Source organism: Protopterus annectens, chromosome 2.part1 (assembly GCF_019279795.1).
Source record: "Protopterus annectens isolate FY-2018-M chromosome 2.part1, PAN1.0, whole genome shotgun sequence".
NCBI lineage: Eukaryota > Metazoa > Chordata > Ceratodontiformes > Protopteridae > Protopterus > Protopterus annectens.
The window spans coordinates 1,097,478,003-1,097,493,821 of record NC_056729.1 but is presented as its reverse complement, the minus strand read 5'-3'; the positions used below and the strand labels follow the sequence as shown (position 1 = coordinate 1,097,493,821).

General features: G+C 45.2%; 1 protein-coding gene across 2 annotated transcripts in view; it reads right to left on the bottom strand.

The window, feature by feature from the left end:
* Positions 1-3,381: 3,381 nt before the first annotated feature.
* ENPP5 (ectonucleotide pyrophosphatase/phosphodiesterase family member 5) overlaps positions 3,382-15,819 on the bottom strand; it is a 299,411-nt gene continuing 286,973 nt past the window's right edge. For both annotated transcript variants that reach the window (XM_044062643.1, XM_044062644.1), the window contains exon 4: positions 3,382-5,467. In XM_044062643.1, the coding sequence (XP_043918578.1) occupies positions 5,091-5,467 (377 nt within the window). In that variant the 3' untranslated portion in view covers positions 3,382-5,090. The remainder of the gene's footprint in view (positions 5,468-15,819) is intronic.

Sequence of the window (15,819 nt, the reverse complement as noted above, 5' to 3'; positions counted from 1 at the left end):
GTAACTCTTAATTGTACAACATACAAATAATGTCCACGTCCTAAAGAATACATTGAATCAGTGAAGTTGTTTTTTTGTGCTAACAGTGGTGTGTCAGCATGAATGATCACAAGTGTCAAACTTAAGAAATTTTTGTGCGTTTGTTTAATTAATTTATGGATTTATTTTGTTTAATTAATTTATGGATTTATTTCATTAATTGATCCATATAATTTATGACTGTGGTGAAATTGTGGAGGAATAAAAAAAAAGTCTCATATTTACTTATTTTTTCCCCTATCCCGTCAAGACTATTAAGCTTCTTATCCTCCTACTGGTCCAGTCCTTCCTCCTGACGACTGGCATCCTAGGACACTGAGATAAGAGCTAAGTTTTGTGACTGTCATCCAGTACAGGTTATGAAATGCTTTAATATTATACTAACATCCTCCCCCTTTCACTGGCTGGAAAGAACAGTGTTCTGTCTGCTTCCCTGGCCTAATTTGGATTGTACACTTCCTTACACTCAATATGTTAGCTAGAAAAGATGTAAACCCCCTTTGAAGGCTTACATTCTCCAGATTACTTAACAAAATTGCTGCAGTCCCAGCCAGGCCTTTCTTCAGATACAGATTTTTGTTATTCAAACCTGGATCATTTGGGTTGTAGGTAGGGCCAAAATTCGTATATTACAAAGCCAGAAAAAAGAAAAATGTGTAGCTCTAAATGTTAAATTTTTATGAAGCCATGTGAAAGGAAGAGGATGCCTGCACTACATGTTTGTAATGTTATACTGTAATTAATTTTTATATTTCTAATAAGTCTTTATCCACAGAGTACAAAAATAAGCCAAGGATTTCCATTGACTATGACATGGATAAATCAGGTATGAGAAAACGAATGAACAACAAGAGAAAAAAATACACTGAATGTAGCAAAGGTGCAAAGTGAATGAAGCTGGCAGAAGGCATCAGCTAAGGAAATGAAGTCTTTTTCAGCATATTGCAGAAAGCAGGAACACAGATACACTCCTTGCCAGGCTGTTAAGTATCATAAGGAGATCACTGATAACATGAACAAAGCAGAGCTACTGAATGAATACTTTATATTCCCTTTATTACTAAAGGAAATGTATGGAGCCATGCCAGATAGGATCCAAGGCAGAATAGGGACACCAGAAAACAGATACCAAGGCAGGAGGAGAGCAGGTGAGAGGAAACTAGTCAAAATAAGACAGGCTAAAGCACGCGTAATTCACACAACATAGATTTCACAGGTTACTAAGCACGCCATTGATGAGACCACTGAAAAGCTTAGCCAGGTTTCCTCAGAATTCATTTTGGTTTAGTGACTTGCTCAGAATCAGACAAAAGACAAATAGATGCTGAAGGAATACATTTCTTGACTACAGAAAGCAGCTCAGTAAAGGTTGCAGCCTTAATCCTGTACACTAGCTGCCTAACAAGCACTAACACCCCATTAGCCTGACAAGTCTGATATGCAAAGCTATAGAACGCATCATCATGGACCCAATAAAAAAGGATATAGGGAATCTCCCAACTCTGGATCCCACACAGTTTGGTTTTGTGAAGGGTAGACCATGCCTGCTCAACTTGGTCAACTTCTTTGAGTCCGTCACCAGAGCTGTGGATGAAGGCAAGGTGGTTCTGGCCAATGCCTTTGATACCATTCCCCACTCAGGAATCATAGAAAAACTCACTAAGCTTGGCATCAACCACTATATCACTAGGTGGGTTGCAAACTGGCTCACAGGTAGAACCCACAGTATGAAAGTAGCTGACTCCAAGTCAGACCGCCGACCAGTCACGAGTGGAGTCCCACAAGGTGCGGTCCTGGGTCCTCTCCTGTTTAGTATCTACTTCTCTGAAGTCCAGGCCAGCACAAAGGGACTCTGGCTGACAAAGTTCGCAGATGATAGCAAGTAGGGAGCTATTATTAACTCCCCAAGTGATGCTGACATCCTACAGAAAGGCCTCACCGAGAACAACAACTATGTCAGAACCATGGCCTTTAGCTCAATGACAAAAAATGTGTTGTCATCCCCTATGGGAAAATCCGGTTCCCATTAATTACCACATCTATGGTACTCCATTGAACACAGAATCTGGGAACACAGATTGACACAGCAACCTCTCTTTTGACCACCACATTGCCACTGTGGTCAGAAAGTCCTTCTATGTGGCACATCTCATTACTAAGGGTTTTGCATCCAGGAAGAAAGAGGTCATTGTCTCCCTCTACTCTTCCCTCATTTGGCCAGTCATGGAGTACAATGCCCCATTTGGCATGTACCTCACTAAACACCTGCAACAACTGGAGAGGCCGCAAAAGTACCTCACAAAAAGGATCCTAGGCCTTAAATATTTGTCCTACATGGACAGACTAAAAAAACTCCAACTATTCTCGGTCTCATATCGCCTACTTAGAGGCGATCCCTGCTTGACTTACAAAGCCATGTCTGACCCAGCTCTGTTACAAATGCGACATCTGAAGAAATCTGAATCCCACCGCACCACACACTCCAGAGACCTCAACCTCATTACCACAATCAACAGAACATGCTGGAGGGACAGGTTCATAACCCAGAGACTGCCCATGCTATGGAATAGGCTTCCCATAAATGTCAAGCAGAGCAACTCACTGGCCCTCTTCAAGAGAAATCTTGATGAGTGAATGGGAAATAGAAAATTCATGCCAGGGATCACTCCAGTGGCTTTACTCGACAGAGGCACTGGAAACTAAGGTCGGGTGACACGATGCCAGGGTAATCCTATGGGCTAGGCTTGTAAAGGCTCCAGGGCCATTAACCTAGTACACACCTATGAACCTATGACTATGATGTAATATTAAGCATAAATGCATAAACTGAGACTGACGTAGCACATGAAGTACATCACATATGGATGAATGCATTGCCAAATCAGTTCTAGTGCAGAAATATACTGGGGAATTCAGTAAACAACTCCCTTGATGATGCTATACAATTATTAAACTTTGCAACAGAAAAAGACAGCACTGCTTAGCTTTAAAAATCCCTTCACAAAACACTAAAATTAAATGGTGTTGTACACAGAGTTATCAACAATGCAAAAGAAAGCTGTGAGACAAACCTTGTTACCAGAGTAAAGGCAATAGTAACCCTTTCTTCAAATATAACAGCAAAATGAAAGGGAAAATCAGGAATGTGATACACTAATAAAGGACAAAAGAATAATAATTAATGCTAAAGATGCATCCAATGTATTCTCTGACAGAGTTTGCAAAAATTTTAAAGCAGCAAAGTAGGGAATGAAGCTGGTTGGAACTCTAGGATAATAGTATGCCTTATTATTACTTGTTAGCTTTTAGATAAACAGCCTTGAATCAAATCAAGAACAGACAGAGAGTTTACTAACTGTGTAAAAAACACAATCATTTAATGAAGGCTACAAGTTATCAACCTTTTTTTAAGCTTCAGTGCCCCCTACAAGCCGACACCAAGAGAGGTACCCTTTTTATGACAATGTACCACAACTTCAAAACTCCTCAAGTTTGCACTGTGAAGTGTGCCTCCCTTGTAAAGGTACTTTGTCTAAATGGGATTAATCCAGTTAACAGAACTAAATAAATAAAAATATCACTGTGTTTTTTTTTTTTTTTGTTTTTTTTTTTTTTAACTACCAGACTAGTTTATACTCATCCTTAAAGAAGATCTATTCCAACTATGTTTCAGAATGCTTAGCTTACAAGCACAAATACACACTGTTTTATAGATATAGACATGAAAGACAGTTACAGGCACATTTCACTATTTAATGAAATACATACATCTCCTATCACTGTAAAGGTTATGAGCTTGTGAACAGTGCCACTGGAGTTCATGTGCTAGACCTCCATTTAGGAAACATTACTATCACTCAGTACTGAGACACATTATGTGATGTCCTCACATTTTCTAAAAATAATTTACGTAACTTGCAGCTACTTCAAACTACATAAACTGGCCTAGACACTCACTATGGAAAGTTTCCTGACCAGTATAAAGCAATAATGTAATGAATGCACTGCTTTCACATTAAAACTGTGGCAGGAATCATTAAAATTCCAGCAGGATTTTCATAAGTTAAAATCATATGTTTTGATGCGACATGGAATAGTATTTTACACATCAATTAATCATTTTACTTACACGTGAATTACCATCAAATTAGGTTTCTTAGAAGCAATCACTTTGCATCACTGCAAACAGGCAGGCCAATAGACCTACAAGGGTACACTCAGCAAAACTTTAGGAAAAGAATACACAAATTTAAGCAAAAAAGTCTTCAGGATACAAGGAACAATCTAACAGCCACATGTGTGACCAGTACTGTTTTCACTGATACTGACCAGGTATGAAATGCGTTCAAAGGAGAGCCCTCCTCTTTTCAAAGAATGGTGACTAAAGCTATTGAATGGGGGACATTTGTCAAAGGGAGAAAAATGGTGTACTTTTGTCAGTTTAGAAATGGAACCAATGTCAGCAGATATCATACTGACATCACTCCACATCGAAGTCTGTAACAAAAGAAAAGGTTTCTCATTTGAACGGAAATTAACCAAATGACACCATAGATTTCCAGACTCTTGCAGGAATTTATCTCTGTTTCTCCAATGGCAAAAGCAGAAAGATGGGTCTCCCAGGGGGAAGCTACTAATAGAAGTATCCTTTCCTAAACTGGATGGAGCCGTAGCACAATATGAGGACCAGTGAGTAGCTAGATGATGATGGTACATACAGGACACAAGTTAGTATAGTGTTGGCCCTCTGCAAAATGACCAAACTGCTTTTCATTTGTTCAGAATGTTTTCTCTCTCCCTGCCAGGATCAAAAAAATTGCAGCTCAAAGCTCTGAAAAAGGATCCACTTTCTTAAAGAAACATTTCTTTGTGTGGTGTCAAATCCACCCTTCAAACCACTGTAGTTGTTTAGTATTGCTACAGAGGGTCCTATGATTGAAAGCTAGTTTAGAGACAGTACACAATTTCGGAGTCTTCTGTAATGTATTAGCTGAGAGACAGCCAATCCAGGAGCTTCATAAAGTGATCATCAGCTTGGCCACAACATGCACTTAGCCCTCTAACAATGGTTGTGTCATCTCACTCTGTGGCACCTGTACTGTATGCAGTTGACTTAAAGTGACCTGCTTAATGAAAATAACAAGGAACACAGCAACAATCACAATGCCAAAAACAGCCCCTAATACCCAGGAGTATGAATCTGTAGCTTTGGTTTGACTGCTAGGATCAGTACTGTCCAGAAGGTCTAGCACTCTGTTGATAGATCCATTGTTTGGCAAAGGACTTATACCAAGGATGTGGCACATCAGTGGATAGAGGTCAACCGATTCCATAGTTTCTTTGAAATAATTCTTCTTGAAAGCTGGTCCATAGGCCACAAAAATTGGGTGCATATCTTGCAGGGTATTGTCATAACCATGATTGCCCACTGAAATAAAAATAAGTACCACATGAAACAAATTCAAACCAATAAAACCATAAGTTTACTTCAAAAACATTTTCTAGTTATTTCAAAGTTAAAATGTGCTATTTCCAAACATCAGTTAATTATGTCACTACAAATACCTTTCTTACCTTAGTTGAAATTATGTAGTTTATATGATCTCTTCAGTGACTGAGGATGTCTATTTGGGTGCATCCTATTTGCCATCATCGTATCACTGAAAGTAATGAATACAAAAGGGATACTCATTTGGATTCTAGCAACATTATCATCTCCATATAGCTTTTCTTGATAGAAGAATGTATGAATGGTGGACTAAATAGCTTTTCTTGATAGAAGAATGTATGAGTGGTGGACTAAATGAAGTGAGTTCCCATGCCGTTTATACTTGTTGAGAATGTAATATTGCTGAGAATGTAATATTGCAAAGGAACAAACAATGAAGGCACTCTCCAAAACCAAAAATGCTACTTCTATGGCACCCGATGATTTACCTGAATGCCTAATAAAGAATACCTAAATTGTCCTTGTGGAGCCCCTTCTTAAACTGATTAGTCTGAACTTAGCTACCGGATTTGTTCCCAAAGTATGGTGAAGCCCCTACACAACGGCACACATTCCACTGATCCAGGAAACTACAGACCCATTAACTTCAACAAGTTGACTTGCAAAGTCACAGAATGCATCATCCCTTTTCTTTTTTGCTATTTATACGCCAGGGTGTGGGATTTTTATTATTACTGTTCCTATATGGCAAAGCTCTAGCCTCTATCTTCTAAGCCAAGAAAACTTTGAAGTGCTGTCACTCTAGCCACTGATTTTATACTGCTCTCTATGAGCTGTACAGTGAAGAAAACATATGACTGCAGCAATTTTAAAAGTACACTCAAGATTACATCAGGTAAAAAAAAAAGAGGGATTTGTTCTCAAAGACACTGTCCTTAGAGAAATCTTTTACAAGATTTTTTTTTTAAATCAAGCAGAACTGTAGCTAGGGTGGGGGTGGGGGGGCGTGCAAGCTGTTAAGAGACATGGTCCATACGCAATGCAGAAGCAGAGTGAGGAATAAAGTTTCTATTCACTTAAAGTCATGGTTGTGCAGCTGTTCAATGAATGGTACGATAGTGAAGCAGAAGCAAGAAGAGCTGCCTTTACGTTGTTGTTTTTTCTTTCTTTTTGCTCTATAACTGCTTAACTGGAGAGCAGCTTATCTTATTTACATTTGTTAACTGGGTAGTGCCCGACTAGGTTGAAAAAAAACCCGTTTTCAGTGCAGACCCGGGGAGAAAAGATCCACAACCAAAAGAACATTAAGGTACAAGCAGTAAACTTAGCTTAAGTAGTACATTGCTAACAAATATGTAAAGAAGTTATGCACTCACCATAACGTTCCATCTGAGTAGGTAAACTTCATTTGTCAGCAACCTATGGGTTATCGGATCCGAGCTGGCAGTTTCCAACAGCTAAGATCCGAGCTCCAAGCTCCTCCCCCTTACCCATAACTCCCTGCCATCCCTTCCTGACCTCAGATCAAGTTTGTCTAAGAGCAAGACTTGCAATCACAACCTGCCTAGTGTAAACTGGGTACAATCCACCATGAAGCAGGAATATCTATGAACATCCGAAGAGGACAGGGGGACAGAGGGAGGGACGGTTGCTGACAAATGAAGTTTACCTACTCAGATGGAATGTTATGGTGAGTACATAACTTCTTAATCTGAAGTAGTTAACTTCATTTGTGCATCAACCTATGGGACAGAGTCCCCAGCTACCTGAATCTTGGGAGGCCCTTATGGAAGGATGTTCCAGAGCACTGCAGAGCCAAAGGATGCTCTCCCTCTGGAAACCAGATCCAACTTATAGTGGTTTATAAATGTATGAGAAGAAGCCCACGTGGCAGCAGAGCAAATGTCATCCAATGAAACTCTAGCTCGAAAAGCAGCAGAGGTAGAAACAGACCGAGTAGAATGGGCATGGACTCCATGAGGAGCAGGCCGGCCAGAACTCCCATAAGCCAGGAGAATACACTGGGAAATCCACCTGGACAGTGTGACTTTAGAAAGATTTAGCAAAGGACACAAACAGCTGGTCTGATTGCCTATGACCGGCTGTCCTGTGCAAATAGAATCTTAACCGTCTGTGTACATCCAAAGAGTGCAACTTATATTCGCCTTTATTTTGGTAATTGGGAAAGAAGACTGGCAAATTAATAGACTGGTTGATGTTAGATTCGGAAGCAATTTTGGGGAGAAAGGAGGAATTGGTCCTGAGGAATACCCTACCCTAGTGGAAAGTCAAGTACGGTGGCTTGGCACAAAGGGCTTGAAGCTCCGAAACCCTTTTCGCCGAAGTAATAGCAACCAGAAAAGCCATTTTCCAGGATAAGAATTTGAGATCTACCGAAGCAGCAGGCTCAAAGGGAGAAGCTGTAAAGGCCTGGAGTACCAGCGATAAGTTCCAAGGAGGAATTACATCCTTCACCGGAGGCCTTAGTAAGAAGGTGCCTTTTAAGAAGGCCTTACACAATCTGGATGAGGTCAAAGGGCCAAGATCACATCCAATATGGTAATGAGCGATAGCTGCCAATTGTACTTTGACTGTGGAAGAGCTAGCACCTTGATCAAATAATCCTGACAGAAAATCCAGCACAGCTGGTAACAGAGCTGTGAAAGGATCCAGCTTCTGACGTTCTGCCCAAATAGAAAAACGTTTCTATTTGCTACGATAAACATTCCTAGTAGACGGCTTGTGAGCAGCCACTAGGATCGCTTTGACTGAGGAAGAGATACCGGGAGTCCTAGCTAACAGTGGAACTGGATCAACCAAGCCGTGAGCTTGAGGTTGTCCAGGTTCGGGGCCAAAAGGCCCAAGGGGTGAGAGATCAGATCCGGGACAGGATCTAGAATCCAGGGAGGATTCACTAGATGAGACCATAGATAAGGGAACCATGCCCGACGAGGCCAGAATGGGGCAATGAGGATTATTGTGCTCCCCAACCGTCTGGCTTTCTGCAGAAACTTCAGCATGAGGGGAAGATGTGGGTAAGCATAAAGTAGACCGGGTGGCCAAGCATGCACCAGAGCGTCTCTTGGGGATTCCCCGGGTGGGGGAATTAGAGCGAAGTAGCTGTTGCACTTCGTGTATGAAGGAGAGGTGAAAAGATCGCAACAAGGTTGACCCCATTTGGAGAAGATCTGCTTCGCTACTTTGGGATTCAGAGACCATTCGTACGGCGAGAGGATGGTGACTCAATTTGTCAGCTAGGATGTTGGACTGGCCCGGAACGTGCGTCGCTACGAGAAAGCAGTTGGTGCAAATCGCCCATCCCCAAACTCTCATGGCCTCTCGACAAAGTGGCTAGGACCTGGTTCCCCCTTGTTTGTTGATGTACCAAACAACTGCCATGTTGTCCGTTTGGATCGCAATAGTCCCGACGGGAAGAAGGTTCACCGCCCTCATCTCTAGGACACTGATATGCAGTGAGGTCTCAGTCTGGTTCCACGTGCCTTGGATGGTCCTGCCGAAACAATGCCCTCCCCCCACCCGAGGCGAGAGGCGTCCGTGGTCACTGTGGCTAGGGGAGGGGACAGAGAAGGGGCGCCCCTTTTGGAGGTCCGGAGATTGGAGCCACCATAAGAGGGCACTCCTGCAAACCCTGCTGAGAGGGACAGGATGGCTCCGGGGATAACGCAGGAAGGACCAATGGACTTGGAGGGTCCATTGCAGGATTCTCATGTTTAGGCGCGCCATGGGAAGGAGATTGATGGTAGCCGCCATCGAACTTAGGGCCCTCAGGACCAATTCCGTCAGAGGGGTTGGGCAATGAAGAATGGCCTGCACATGGAGTCTTAGAGATCGCATCCGGTCCGGAGTTAAGAAGGCTAAGAGCTGGCGTGAGTCCAACCTGGCTCCGATAAAATCTATGACCTGAGTCGGGAGCAGGGAGGATTTTCCAGCGTGGATCGTGATCCCCAGCCGGGGGAGCTAGGTGAAGAAAGAAATTCCTGGCTGTGCAGAGTAGATGCCTTGTGGGGGCGGTCAGGAACCAGTCATCCAGGTATGGAAAGACCTGAATTCCCTGGAGTCTCAGGTGGGCCGCTACCACCGCTAACACTTTGGTGAACACCCGGGGGGCTGTTGTGAGACCAAAGGGGAGGACCCTGAATTGGTAATGGCTGGCTCCTAGCCTGAAGTGGAGAAACCTCCTGGATAGTCTGTCCATCAAGATGTGGTAGTACGCATCCTTGAGGTCTATGGAGCACATCCAGTCATTCTCCTGTAAGAGGGGGAGAATGGATTGAAGAGTGACCATCTGGAACTTTTCTTTGGCTATTGTCAGGTTCAGGAGGGATAGGTCGAGGATTGGTCTTAAGTCCACCGTCTTTTTTGGCACCAAGAAGAACCTGGACTAAAAGCCCGATCCATACTGGTCTGAGGGGACGTGCTGGTTCTAGCAGCTGACGAATTTCTGCGGCTGCGGCCTCCCTCTGATCGAGTGGGACATCGGGGAGGCACCTGTGGATCTGACAGGGGAATGGAGAAACGGAATCTCGGGGAGGCACCTGTGGATCTGACAGGGGAATGGAGAAACGGAATCTCGTAGCCTCTGGATATAATTCGAAGCACCCAGTGGTCTGTCGTGATTGACTCCCAAGCTGCTAGGTGCTTCGAGAAATGCCCCCCCGACTGCCTCCAGAGTGGAGCAGTCGGGTAACTCCTCAGGGTTGCTGCGTGGGCCGATCAGAGAAAGGTTCTCTGGACCCAAAGTTCTTCGGGCCCCCTCTGCCTCTAGGGCGGCGTCCACCCTGTCCTGCTCTGCCTCTGAAGGACGGTGTGTCCGGGGCAAAACGGGATTGCTGAGACTTTCGGAACCACATCTTCTTCTGTCCCTTTTGGTTCTTTGAGAAGGACCTCTGGGAAGCAGAGAAGCGGACTCTGACGGCAGACAACGTCTTCCCGTCCTTCTCGCTCTGGACCAACGTATCACGTACGGTCTTGCCAAAGAGGGCAGAACCATCAAACGGGGCATTAGCGAATGATGCCTTGAAGGGTTCTGTGAAATCAGTGGCGGAGCCACCTGTCGCCTTAGGATGACACCCGCTCCGCTAGCTCCAGCGGCTCCTTCCATAGCATGGGACAGTAGCTGCATAGGAGGTATTGGAAATCGACCTGAGAGTGGCCATTCGGGTAGAGTACACCTGTTTGTCCTCTGCCGACATGGACTCTGGGGGCGACCCAGCATATTCTTTAATAAGATCCCGCTGGAGCCGTATGACGTGTGCCATGTAGTTCAGTGACATTATGGAGAAGGTAGGTGAAGCAAACATCCGCTTCCCCAAACGGTCCATCGCCCGAGACTCCTTGTCAGGGGAATGGACTGAGGGACTCTCCAGGGCCAGTTCCCTTTTGGTGGCTGTTGCCACCAACATGGCATCTACGGGGGTTCCCTTACTCCAATGTGACCTGTCTGAGGGGGGGCTGAGAATTCTGTCAGGCCTCTTAGGGACGGGCTCCACAGTGTCCGGCTCCTTCCATGCCCTGGTAGTGATCAAATCTACCAGGGGATCGGCTGAAGGGGACTCCCAAGATGTAGACGGGCCTGCTTCAAATGCCTCCAGGAACACGGACTCGTCCGAAGTAGGCTTTGGGGCAGACCCCCCCCCCGATCCTGAGCATCTCCATGATGTCTTAAAGGAGACGTCTTAGGGGGTGATCTTAGGGAACCTTCCCCTTCCTCCAAGTCCATGTCCTCTGTCAAGGACTCAGGGGAGTCCAAGTGCCTCCTCTTGGACTTGCGTTTGTGAGGAACTTCCTCGGGGGGGCTGTCCGAGGAGGCCTCACCAACCACGTCCTGTTCCAACAAGGGAACGATCTGGGACGTCTGAGCAGGCTGTCCCTGGGGCCGGGTGATGGAAGTCGGACCAATTTGCGAGGGAGTTGCAGGGTGGAGCGCTAGCTAAGGCCGGGGGGGCCTGGAATCCCTCGACAGAACCCTCTCCACCACGTTGAATGCGGAAGGAGAGCCGCTCTCCCTAGGATCAGAGAGCAGACCCTCCCTTGGATCCGAAGAGCAGATCGGGGCCAGAGCCAATGCGATCGGATCCGAAGGGCCAGTACACTCAGACCTACCCAGAGCCGAAGGCATACTGACCGCCTCGGATCCGAAGCTCGACTCAGCCTGGATCCGAAGAAAAGGGACCAGACAGGCTCGAGGGCGCTGTCAGGGCCGAAGTACCAGACTCCGTCGGCGCCGACATTCCCCCGGCTCCGACGCTACTCTGCTCCGTAGACCCCGAACCCAGAAAGTGGGTCGGGGAAGGAGCAATCGGGGTGAAAAAAGGGGTAGAGCTCCCCCCAGAGGGGGGGGGGGGGAGGCAGGAGCACTCCCATCTGCAGCTGGGCCTGAAGCAACCTTCTCATCATCCGGTCCAAGTCTGCATCGGTTAGGCTTCTCGTGGACCAGGAAGAGGCCACCGAGGCGGGAATGGAGTGCCGCCTCGATGACCTCGAAGGAGACCGGGCCTCATCCTCCTCCGGCCCCGGCGAAAAGCTGGGGGAATGGAGCTGGGAAGGAGAAGGCCCGGACGTCCCGGGGGGAGAAGCTCGCTTGGCTGGCGGGGCCGAAGCAGAGGCTTCGGCCCGCCGCTTGTGTTTTTCTCTGCACTTCTCCCTCCTGGCTTCCCTATCCTCCTGGCCCAAGGTGGGAGGTTGAGTCCCGGCCAGGGGAAGGGAAGTATCCGTAGGCGCTGCAGCAGGAGCCACAGAGGGACCGGAGGACGGAGCCGAGTCCAGGGGCAGAAGTCCCGCCAGAATCAGCTTCGACCTCCGGCCCCTGATGGCCCTGAGGTTGAACGCTGCACAAATATTGCAGCCAGAAGACAGATGTTCAACCCCAAGGCATATAACGCACAAAGTGTGGCCATCAGCCGGGGAAAGCTTATGGCCACACTCGGTACACTTGGAGAAGAAAGTTTTGGCGGCCTCAGACATGACAACCTAAAAACACACACACACACACACACACACACACACACACACACACACACACACACACACACACACACACACTAATGCTTTGATGAGAAATGGGGGAGGGAAAGGCTAACAATTACACTAAACTAATGGAAAGATCACAAAACTCACTCAAAATACTAACTATAAGTCGAGAGAAAAGATTTTTCTCACAGAAAAAGCTTACGAAGACCTGGAAGCTCGAGATCAAGCTACTGGCGTAACCGCAGCAAACTAGATCTGAGGTCAGGAAGGGATGGCAGGGAGTTATGGGTAAGGGGGAGGAGCTTAGAGCTCGGATCTTAGCTGTTGGAAACTGCCGGCTCTGATCCGATAACCCATAGGTTGATGCACAAATGAAGTTAACTACTTCAGATCAAAAATATTATAGCAAAATATAACAGAATACAATATAAACATGCATGTTTCAGGCATACAGGAACACTAATTTTTTATACAATATATATGAGGTACATAAGTCATGTAGCTTTACAAGGCGAGTCACTTCTGAAAGACCAAAATTGGTCATGTAGTTTTACAAGTTAGGTCATCTGAAGAAACAAAGATTGGTAAAGATAAGACCGATATAGTGGGATAGCCCTATCTGGGATGAGCACTATTTGGGCTAACGTGAAGAATATAAATTGGGAGCAATACAGGGGCATAGCCAATTTAAATAGTCTTTCAGGGTAGTTTTAAATGTGGACAGGTTGGGGTTTTTAGTTATCTGTTGAGGAAGGGTGTTTCAATCTTTGGCTATTTTATGGGAGTCTCCGTGATAGTCGTGAGATTGGGTTACTTTTAGCATTAGTTTGTTGAATGACCTGAGGAGTCTACAGTTTGTGTTTGGCTGGACAAGGTTTGGTAACCTAGGCAGTCGGAAGGGTTGAATATGATTTTATGGGCAAGTGAAAGTTGTTTTAGTAATAATAGTTCTAACCAGTTGAGCTGTCGGAGAGCAGTGCAGTGGAGTGTTCTGTGGGGTTGGCTGGTGACAAACTTCGCTATTCTGTTATAGCAGGAGTCTAGTTTATTTAGATCAGTTTTTGATAGGTTAGTAAAGACCTCAAAGCAGTATAGCTACTTTTTTTCTTATTCTTCAACTTATTTTGAGGGGCACCAGTATGAGGACTACCAATTTAGTTACTTCTCTGCCTACATGTTCAGAAATCCTTGTAGTGGAGATGGTCAAGTAAGAAAAGAGTTTCCAACATAAAAACTTGAAGTATGCTGTATGTATAGGCTCAAAATCAGACAGTCTTTTACAAATGTTAAGTCAACATTTGCTGCTAGTTCAAAAGGAGGTTGTGCCTGGAGGAAAAAAATGACAAATCCCATGAAGGGGGAGGATCCTTGACAGGTTGTCCGAGTAAAAATGTACCTTTAAGAAAGACTTTGTGTAGTTTAAGGGAGGCCAACAATAAATGAACCTTATTTTACATGACTATTAGAGATTGTAACCAACTGCAGTGGTGGTGCTGCGGTAGCGTTGTCGCCTCGCAGTAAAACGTTGTCCTGTTCAATTCTCAGCTAGAGCGTCTTCTGTGTGGAGACATGCGTGAATGGGTGTACCTTCAGTGAAGGTTGTGCGTCAGGGCCGGCAACTCTGCATGTAAAAATCTACAGCCAATCATTAGCGGAGCGGAGTTCCGCTGTGGCGACCCCTAACCAGGAAAAGCCGAAAGACACAACAACATTAGAGATTGTAACCAGTTGTACCCTGATCTCAGAGTAATTTGTGCCAGCATGGAAAACACAGGCCAGAAAAGCTAACACCATTGGAATGGGTGACGAAAAAGTGTCTAAGTGTCTCTCATTGCGTTGATTACAAAATCTTTTCCATTTGTATATCTTCTCAGTGTAATCCTTTTGTAAAACAGTAAAGATACACAGTACTTGGCATGAGAGATTAGACTGTCTAGTTATCAAAGAAAGTGGAGAAACCATGCAGTTATAGCTAGACTATTTCTCCAAATGAGACATCCTCAAGTGGTGACCTTGGGGAATCCCCTCCCCTTCAAAGTCCGTGTCCTCTGTTAAACATTTTTGTGGGGAATCAATGCGTTTCTGCTTGTACTTATGCCTAAGGGGAATATCTTCATAGGGGTGGTCTAAAGAGGATGTGGATGTGTGGGAAGAGTGTTGCAAAAGGACTACCTCAAGGTTTAAATGCAACAGGTGCTCAGACAGGACAAAATGAGCAGACTCAGGACCCAAGACAGATGTGTAGAGGAGAGAACATGAGGGGGATAATGATGTCCTATCCCCAGTCATGTGGAGAGCTCCCTCCCTCCACTTCCTTAAAACACATATGCCTATGGAGAGCACAGGACTGTTCCATTAGGAGCCAATTCCACCTGCCTAAAGAAATCCAAGACTTCCCCATGACCTTGCATCGACGCAGAGGTCGGAGCTGAACTATCAGGGTCCAAAGCCCTGAGGGGAAGGGATGTCTCTGAAAACCTTGGAGTTGATCTCCTACCCCTGGATCTGGCACAGAAGCTATGGCTCAGAGATCCCTCTTGCTCTGACAAGGTCTGTGCCAGCTGGATCAGGGAAGACAGAGTTAACAAAGGTCAAGTCTTTTGGATATGACCCAGACAATCCCATGGTTCATGAATCCTGAATCAGTGAAGTCAAAATGATGGATCAGTGTAGGAGTTACTATTGGTGTTTGGGCTGGTGTGAAACTCACTGATCTGATAGGAGATGGAAGCACTCCCAAATGAACTTGGGTCCTAAAAGATTTTCTCATAATCCTGTTCAAATCTACTTTAGACAGGCTCCAGGAGGAACAGAAGGATGAGGAGATAGATGGTGGTCTAGAAACTCTGCAGGGAGTTTCTTGTAGAAATGGAGAATGCAGCCTTAATGGAACTGGTTCTGGAGAGAACCGAGGTTGTTTATGGGAAGGAGACTTGCCTGAAGGTAACACTGGATCCAAAGAGGTAAACACATGTGAAAGTTTAGATATTTTTGATGGTCGAGCTGAAGCCAGCAACGAGAGAGGAGAGTGCTCAGGGGAGCACCTCCTTGACTCTTTAGCCTTTCATTTTTCTTTGGACATTTTGTTAGACTTGTCTTCTTTCTCACCCTGATATTTTTCCACTGGTTTATTTGCAGAGGGGGAAGCACCAGATATTGAGGAAGAAGGTAGCAGTCTATAAAGTATAAACTTGTTCCTGCATTCATTCCAGGCTCTTTCGTTGAAGCCAGAACAAATTTCACAGTTTACCTCATGATGAGCATCCTAAGACAGTAAACACATACTAAGTGGGCATCAAAGTCAGGCATTTTGTGCAGGCACTAGTTCTACGACTCTTTGA